Source organism: Tachysurus fulvidraco, chromosome 23, assembly GCF_022655615.1.
Source record: "Tachysurus fulvidraco isolate hzauxx_2018 chromosome 23, HZAU_PFXX_2.0, whole genome shotgun sequence".
NCBI classification, from domain to species: Eukaryota; Metazoa; Chordata; class Actinopteri; order Siluriformes; family Bagridae; genus Tachysurus; species Tachysurus fulvidraco.
The window spans coordinates 20,415,937-20,424,802 of NC_062540.1; the positions used below are offsets into that span (position 1 = coordinate 20,415,937).

The 8,866-nt window shown below is 43.3% G+C and overlaps 1 protein-coding gene across 2 annotated transcripts; it reads left to right on the plus strand.

The window, feature by feature from the left end:
- On the plus strand, positions 1-7,968 carry ogfr (opioid growth factor receptor). Of its 2 annotated transcripts, none has more exons than XM_047807064.1 (8): positions 1-415; positions 700-906; positions 2,243-2,311; positions 3,633-3,714; positions 3,804-3,888; positions 3,966-4,032; positions 4,353-4,501; positions 5,520-7,968. In XM_047807064.1, exons 2-8 carry the CDS (start codon positions 778-780, stop codon positions 6,382-6,384), a joined length of 1,446 nt encoding a protein of 481 aa, XP_047663020.1. In that variant the 5' UTR covers positions 1-415; positions 700-777; the 3' UTR covers positions 6,385-7,968. The 2 variants fall into 2 exon arrangements, with proteins under 2 accessions (XP_047663020.1, XP_047663021.1); XM_047807065.1 differs by having other exon boundaries at positions 2-415; positions 3,810-3,888.
- Positions 7,969-8,866: the final 898 nt, after the last annotated feature.

The window sequence follows — 8,866 nt, forward strand, 5'->3', positions numbered from 1 at the left end:
CGGAAATGGACTACAAAGGATCCCCCCCCAAACATCACATTTCTTAAAAAATACCTACGGTTTTATTGGTTTAAAAACGCATTATCACAGCACGCATGTCATTCATCCGAAAACGTGGTTTAATGCCGTTCCAGAACGACTTCCGGTATTGTTCATGACGTCGCGTTACTGTTTAGTTTAGCCGCTGTGCTAGCTACCGTTACAGCTGAGGTAACTTTCGGGGCTTCCGGGAATGTTTTTTGTCGTTAATAATATTTTAGCGCTGCTGTATTTATGAGAGAGAGAGAGTGTGTGTGTGTGTGTGAGTGAGGGAGAAAGAGAGAGAGAGTGTGTGTGTGTGTGTGTGTGTGAGTGAGAGAGAGAGAGAGAGAGAGAGAGAGAGAGAGAGAGAGAGTGAGTAAGAGAGAGAGAGTGTGTGTGTGTGTGTGTGTGTGAGAGAGAGAGAGAGTGTGTGTGTGGTGTGTTGTGTTGTTGGCGTAAGAGACGCGCGTGTGTGTGTGTGTGCGTGGGCGTCCGCGGCGCGCGCGTGTGTGTGTGTGTGCGTGTGCGTCCGCGCGCGCGCGTGTGTGTGTGCGATGCGTGTGCGCGCGCGCGCGCGCGTGGGTGGTGTGCGTGCGTGCGCGCGCGCGGCGCGAGCGTGTGTGTGTGTGTGCGTCCGCGCGGCGCGTGCGTTGTGCGTCCGCTCGCGCGACGTGGGTGGTGTGTGAGTGAGTGAGAGAGAGAGAGAGTGTGAGTAAGAGAGAGAGAGAGAGAGTGTGTGTGAGTGAGTGAGAGAGGATGGAGGACGACTTGGTGTGCGAATACGACTCCACCTGGGACACTGAGAGCGACGGAGACGATTTGGGGACCGAAAACCCAATACGGCGAACGTGTCCGGATAAAAACAAGAAAGCGAAGGCCGGGTTTGTACGTACTGCTTCCGTTTTATACCCGTTTGTGTTCTTTATCTCCGCATTTGTGTTAATAAACCGGTGCACCGTTGTTGTGCCTTCTTCCCACCTCTTTTCCGTGACCTCCTGCGTTCTGCGCCGTGATAGGCTACTATACCCTGAGCTAGAGCTCTGATTGGTCCGTCTTCAACGGCCTGCAGGCTACGGTACACTTTAAACCAATCAGAGCTCAAGATGAGGGATCTGTCTGAAAACGGTTAGGAATTGTAAAAATTAGCACTTTGTCCTAGCTAACGCTATTGGCAGGTTGTTAGCCTGCGTTTTAATGACAGATAATGCGGATTAATTTACATTTTATATATTATAGTTTTTCTTTCTAACATTTTTATATTCTAGACGTATGGAGCGTATTAAGTGACGTTGCAGACTGTCGCAGTTACAGGATGCAGCGATACAATGGACTCGGTTTAACCTCGGTATCAGGTTTTAAAATATCGCCCGATTTAAAAGCTGATGATTTCACAGGTCACAGATTTCTGTACACTTTGGTTCACAGACGCTTTGTATGTGTTAACATCAGTGACTCGAACTGTTATATAGTATATAAGAGATCTTGTGTTGTGTTGTATAAATATTTGTACCTGATATTCCTGGCCTGGGTCATGATGGATCCGTAGGTTATAAGGTTTCGGTGCTTTATTGTCCTTGTACAACAGAAAGTCTCCGACAGCAAGAAGGACATTTAAACCTAAATGTATGAATTAATTTAAATTGAGAATAAGATTAGAAGCTGGAATCACGGCGCTACGAGTCAGGAACACTTTAACTGTACTTGGCTATAAAAAGAGTTAGTTAGCTTAGTGCTAATGTGCTAAAGGATGGCTTATAAATATATAAAATAAATTCACAGAGCATTTTTTTAAATATCTGACACACCAGATCGCATCCTTACCCCGTGCTCAATTTAGTCGGAGCCTGCTGGTGTTTTTGGACAGAGTTCTTTGCCCACTGACCCAAAATCTGTGCGATTTGGAAGGCTGCGTAACGTCTCGGATTCTCGAAGCTTGAAGCCGTCGCTTGTTTCCGTCTCACTGAAGAAAATCACGCTTTCATCACTGAGCTAGTGCTTTTTTTTTAAGGGGAAAAAAACCCCCACAATATTGTAGTAATGTTGTATAAAATCCATGATTATAAAAAGTAAGTCAGTAAATAATACCAGTATTTAAAAAAAAATTGACCGTGACCGTACTGTATGAGCGGTTCGTCTTGACCTCGTTAATAGTTTTTATGTTTTTTGTCCTATCTTTAGATCAGAAGTTAACTTCTATTTTTTATTTTTTTTCCCCACACAGTGGTCTAATTCCTCCTCGAGAAATCTCCGGGCAGCCAAAGACATGCAGAACTACAGACACGGCTATCCGGTGAGTAGTTTATCCCAGGTATCAGCACGCACCTTTGCTAAAATACTGTGGTAAAGGTTCTGCAGTTGGTCGTTCCAGCAGTAGCGCTGGCAGTAGCGCAGGTTCGTGCGGTCCTGTTAATGCGTTATTGTTTCTATAGCAACAGCTCGCTCAGAGAGACTCGTACATGGCGAATGCTGCGCACCTTCCAAGACAGAGTCCTGTTGTTATTTTAAGAAAACAGATTCAATAATTTTTTTACACTGGAAGGAGACTCTAGTGTCCGTTTTTTTTGTTTGTTTGTTTGTTTTTTAAAAACAGGCTGAAGACAGATCAAGCTGCTGAAATGATAATAAGTACGACGATTCATTCTTTAATAAACAAAAAAAAAAATGGAATAATTGGCATATCGCCTTGTGGTATAAAATTTCAGGATAAGAGTCGGCTTACGGTGGCCCTAGGATTTGAACTCTACCTTCTGATGAGCGGTCTAATTGCCTTTTTTACACCCGGTCACTTCACGTGTTGTCTCTGATCCGATAGCGATCTGATTTGTTAGAACTGTTCCGTTTACGTTAGACCACATAAATGCGTCTCGGTGAATCGGATATCGATCCGATCTCTCTACTCCCGTCTAAAATGCTAATATATTTGACCTCATTTCTGGGGCATTTGAAACGGAACACACTTTGGTGTACGCGGTTTTCAGAACGCGATCGTAAAGAAGACGAAAAAACTGGTTACGACGTTTATGCTACAAAAACAGCGTTTACTGTTTGCTGTGTTTTCGCTGGCGGCAGCAGCGCATTTTAAGACCCGACGAGACGCCTGGGTGAAAGATCACCTGCGAGTGACGTACTTCCGTTTGGGAGGAGTATAGCGCTGATGTATGTGGCTTGAACAACCACATTCATTTACACCTGTCCAGTTTCATCTGAAACGCGTCCCAGACCACCTCCTGTAGGGGTTTGTACCGTCGGATTTACGTCCGTCTCCAAAACGTTTCGGAGGGCATTTAGACCAGGTGTAAAAAGCCCCTAACATCTTAACCACTGAGCTATGATCTATCTTAACAATACTACACTTTTAACTCAGAAGAGTCTTCCACAATGTCTCACTAGGAAAAACACTACTTTGTATTGAACGTTAAAGCGAAGGATCTTACATAGCTATTGTTGTTTTGTTAAGATTTTACTGCTCACAAGGTCAGCAAAACAGGAGGACCTGCTTTAAAAAAAAAAAAAAAAAGCAGTGTCATTTACAAATTTCCTTAAAGATGGATTATCGTGACCGATACGAAAATTTAATCTGTGCTCGTCTTTTCTTTCGTCTCTTTCCTCAGAACATCATCGACGAGGACTGTACAGAAGACAGGATGCCAAATTTAAAGTTCTATCTCAACGAAATAAAGTCATCACCTGATGGTGTGTGTGTGTGTCTTGCTTGTATTAATAATGAAGGCATTTTAACATGGAGTTGCTTGAACCTAAAATCGTCTGCGTTCGTCTTTGAGTTTCAGACGTGTACATCGAGACGTTTCACAGCGAGTGGAAATTAGATTATAAGAGACTTGAAAGAGTTCATTCGTACATCCAGTGGTGAGAACACATCTATAGATCTTTCATTCTAATGGCAACCTACAGTAATTATAAACTTACACAAGTCTGTCTTGTAGGTTGTTTCCTCTGCGTGAGCCAGGAGTGAATTACCTGGCTACCGAGCTGACCAAGAAGGAAATCCAGGTGAGAATAAAGAAGGAAACGTTTACTCACGACAATCCGAGTAGTTTTGTCTAACTCCTGACTTTACAAATGCAAATTAAACATCTAAACCACTGACATCTCCACTCGAATTAAACACCTAAAATCACAGAGTGATGGAGAAACAGGACAGTTTTATTTGACCAAATTGTATTAATAATGTCTGATCTATAGCCCCCATGATGTTACATAACCCCTATGACGTTCTTTAGGCGAGTCGTGCTTTAGGTTCCAGATCTAAGCGGTGTAGAATGTTTTGTATTCAGTATGTGTGTGTAAGCGCTTGTCTGATTTCTCTGCAGGCATTTCAAGAAAGCGAGGAGGCAAAAAGGCGTCTGGTCGATTCCTACGAGCTCATGCTAGGTTTTTATGGCATCCAACTGACTGACAGAGAAACCGGCGAGGTGAGACGCGCAGAGAACTGGAGGGAACGCTTCACTAATTTGGAGCGGTGAGTCACCAAGTCCACACACACACACACACACACACACACACACACACACACAGTAAGCTGCATTTCACATTACCAAATGTTTAGTGGTTCACATCAAAAAAGGAAACTAAAGTTCTGTAGTAGCGGTGACGAGGCCTCGTCCACCTCATTGCATCCTGCATGAGCTGTAAAAATAAAGGAATATGTGGTTTATAAAAAAGAACGAGCAGTCTGCACAACCATATAATCATAAATGGCTAGAAATGCGATCATTCATTAACTAGATTTGTGAAGTTCGTAGCGATAAACTTTGATGTTGTCTTTGACGATGCAAGTATTCGCAAAGGTCCGGTGCTTTTTGGAGGCGAGTGGACATAAGGGTTAGTGTTACTTTTGAAGGTGAGTGGATAGAAAGCTAGGGTACCAAAACATTTGGAGCTGAGTGGAGACGAGCATGTGACGTCATCCGAATACTCTTGAGGCAGTTCCCCTCGTTGTTCTGAGTGTTTTGATATGTCACATGTCCATGTTGTGCAAATGTTTTTGATTTTGCATATTTTGGGGACGGGGCTGCCGCACAACCGAAAGGCCAGTCGGTACACCAATTTTATAATGGGAGTCTATTGGGAAAAAGGCCAATTTGAGACCCGGTACCGGAAGTACCGGTACTCGGATCGCTTAGATAAGTAACAGCAGCAAACTTCAGACCAGGGTCTACAACATATCCGAATTTGGTGTATGTGGCTCGAAAGCCCTAGGAGGAGTTACTATTTACAAATTTAATAATAATAATAATAAGCTTATAACAGAAAACAGAATGTTGGCTTCTACAAAGCCAACATAATAAATGCAGAATCTTAGTTGCTGCGATGAAAGAGAATAACATACTGTGAAGTCTGTTATAGGAAAAGCTTTAAACGGGTCACGGTAACTCGACATCATCACGTCATCCTGTCCTTAATCATTTTTTTTTATAACAGCATGACACGGAGTGTTTTATTGATTATTAACGTTTGAGGATTTGTTGTTTTTCCAGGAACATGCACAACAACCTGCGGATCACGCGCATCCTGAAGAGTCTGGGCGAACTCGGCTTTGAGCATTACCAAGCTCCTCTAGTGCACTTCTTCCTGGAGGAGACTCTGGTCAAGAAGAACCTGAGCAGCGTCAAGCGCAGCGTGCTCGACTATTTCTTGTTCGCCGTGCGCAACAAACACAAACGCCGCGAACTGATCAGCTACGCCTTCCAGCACTTCGAGCCCAAAGACAAATTCGTCTGGTGTCCGAGAAGAATCCAGAAACGTTTCAAGAAGAAAGCCGAAGCGAAGAGGCAGGACTCGCCGAGTAGAAACAAGAGAGATGGAGAGAAGCGAGAAGACGACGAGACGATAAGCTGCGAAGGTTCTTCGGTCGACCCGGAACCTAGAGATGAAGGTTCTTCCAAGGAGCCTCTGAACAACGGCAACCATCTCGATAACGGAGAGATGGACACCTCGAGCGGCGAAATGAGCGCCGTTAAAAGCGACGAAGACGAAAATCAGGCGAAACCCGCCGAGAACACGTCGTCCAAATCGGATCAGGAAATGATCCGAGTCAAGGACGACGAAGAAGCCAAGAACATTTCATCATCTCCGAAAGGAACCGGTCCGGGAAAGCAAGTGTCAGAAAGCCCCAAGCACAGCTTGACGTCCTCGCCACATTCCGAACGGGCGGGAAAACTTCCCAGAACCAAGGATAATGCCGGGTTAGGAATTTCAGATCATTTCAAATCTTCAGAAGACGCATTTAACACGAGCTCGCCGGAGAAAATCGTCGAGTCGGACACGAAAGACGGAGAGAAAACGAACGGCACAGACGCCGGAGAGATGATGGACACCGAGCCCAGCGGACGGGATTCCTAAAAAATATCCTTAGTCCGAATTAGGCTCTAAGATAGGGACGATAATTTCCAAGAACAAACATGAAGACAGAATGTGACGAACTCCTTATCAAATACCTGAAAATGTGAAAACCGTTCTTTAAAGAAGGGACGAATTTTTGTCATTTTCTGTTTGTTGAGCTAAAAGATGTACATGAAGTGTATATGAAGACTTTATCTTGGTCTAAATGTTTGTTTGGGGGTTTGTTTTGTTTTTGTTATTACTCGTGATTAAATTATTCGAATTCGGGAAGGTGATTCGAAGCAGACGGGACACGCGTGTATAAGCGCTGAACCTCAGCATTTTGTAATTAGTAATTAAAATAAATCAGAATCGAAGTTTAAGTATTTTATTCTGACGTTTTACAGATTTGAGGGGGGGGGAGCATTGTACGAAGTCGATTCTTTAGAACCGATTCAGTACACCGAATTCTGATTCGCGCGATCCGTTCGTCCAGTCCGATACGGACGCGATCTTCTGCCGGCTGAATGTTGAAAACGTGCGGTATAATTATTTTTTTTTTGTTCGTTTGGTATTTTAGTACAGTTTAATCCCCGAAGCCGTACGACTCGGCACTTACGCGTGGAAAAATATTAAAGTGGTTTTCTAGAAAAGATTTAAATCTTATATAAAAAGAGCCTTGTGCTTTATTCACGCAAGGTGCAGATCGAGAGTAAAATGGTTCCTATAAAAGCCTCGTAGTCGGCGACACTTACGTACGAGTCAGATATACCTTCACTGGCCACTTTATTAAGAACAGCAGGTGCTCTCGGAATATCTCTGGCGACCCGTGGGGCTGCTGAAGCCGACGTTGTGCTCGTGAATCCAGCTTGAGATGATTCTGTGGCTCCTGCTTGAATAGGATTATTTATTATTCCCCACGCTATTAGACCACTCCCACCAGGCTGATCTGTTAAAAGGCTGGTTGTGTTCGTGGGATCTGTGCTCATGATGTGAAATTCTGACCCTACCATCTGCATGTTGTACCAGATGATGTTCCAGTCGGAGTCTGTGCGCACGTGTTAGCCTCGGGTTCCCGTTCTCGGCTCCTCTTCTGCAATCGTCGCCCGTCCACCTCGAGGTCCTGAGGTTATTTTGAGATGCTTTTCTGCTCCCCACGGATATAAAGACTGCCCGTTCGAGTTGCCTCCTCAGATCTCTTCGATCATGGATTCGAGTTCTTTCCCTGTTCTGATGTTTAAATATTTATCTCCTCACGTGATGCATTGCTTCGATCAGCCGATCGATCGATTAATTAACTCATAAGCATGAATGAAGGGTGTTCCTAATAAAGTGGCAAACGAGAGTATGTTGTGGTTATAATTGTTTTAAGACACATTGGAAGAGCTTGAATTTTTTTACCAAAAATGTTCAGATTTCATGATGACAGTGAAACAAGATCAGGAAGATCTCCGGCATTTCTTCACGGACCAAGAACACATTAACGAGAGACTCCCTTGTGAATGCTGCCTGTTGCCCTGTTTTGGAATGTACCATCGTTTTATTTGTTCTCTCGCTTTTTTCCTCTAACAGATGGAAAGTAAAGAAAAAAAAATCACGTGTTGACTTGCGATATTTCCTGTCTCATTATTTAAAAGAAGCTTAATATCTCTGAAGCACTATTCGGACGGGATTAGTTCTATGTGGGGACGTGGGGGGGTAAAGTAATTATTACCAGAGCTTCTCTGTGATTTTAGTCCCGTCCGAATGTCACATCTCGGTAGCCATTACGGACAATGTCAGTAAAGATTACGGCGACTTTTACCTTCTGTAAAAAGGTCCGGAAAAATTACCTCAGGTAATACTGATCCCGTCCGAATAGACCCGCTGTAAACATGTACGGTAAAATTCCGTCATTTCCTGTTTTAAAAGCTTTTCAAGTATGGAGGCGCCATGTTGTCTGTTTGCGCACATGATAACAGGAAGCAACGTCATACGACAAGGAGGTTACTGTGGTGCGTAAAGCGAGTTACCCCTCCCACTTCTGCTAGTTTTACTGAGATGTCTTGTCCCGTGTGAATTGGCCAATTAATATTACAGACGTCCTGAGGTAAAATTACATTACTCCACGTCCCCACGTAGAACTAATCCCGTCCGAATAGGGCTTAATACTTGCAGGCTTTTTGCTTTTTCTTATATTGTAGTGCATGATATAAGTCTATGCTCTAAATGTTCCTCATCTCTTTAAAAAAAAAAAAAACACATAAAGCATTATCAATAAACGATCGAAGCTGAGAACCGGAATTACTGCACGACTCGTCTTAAATAAGCCGAATAAAATCTCAGGATGAAATTGATCTGAAATATATTACTGTGCAAAAGTTTAAGGCCGGTGTGAAAAAATGCTGTAAACAAAGAACGCTTTCAGAAATATAAATAATGAATGTTTATTTCTGTCAATTTACAAAATGCAAAGTGAGCAAACAAAAGAAAAAATCTAAGTCAGATCGATATTCCGTGTTAC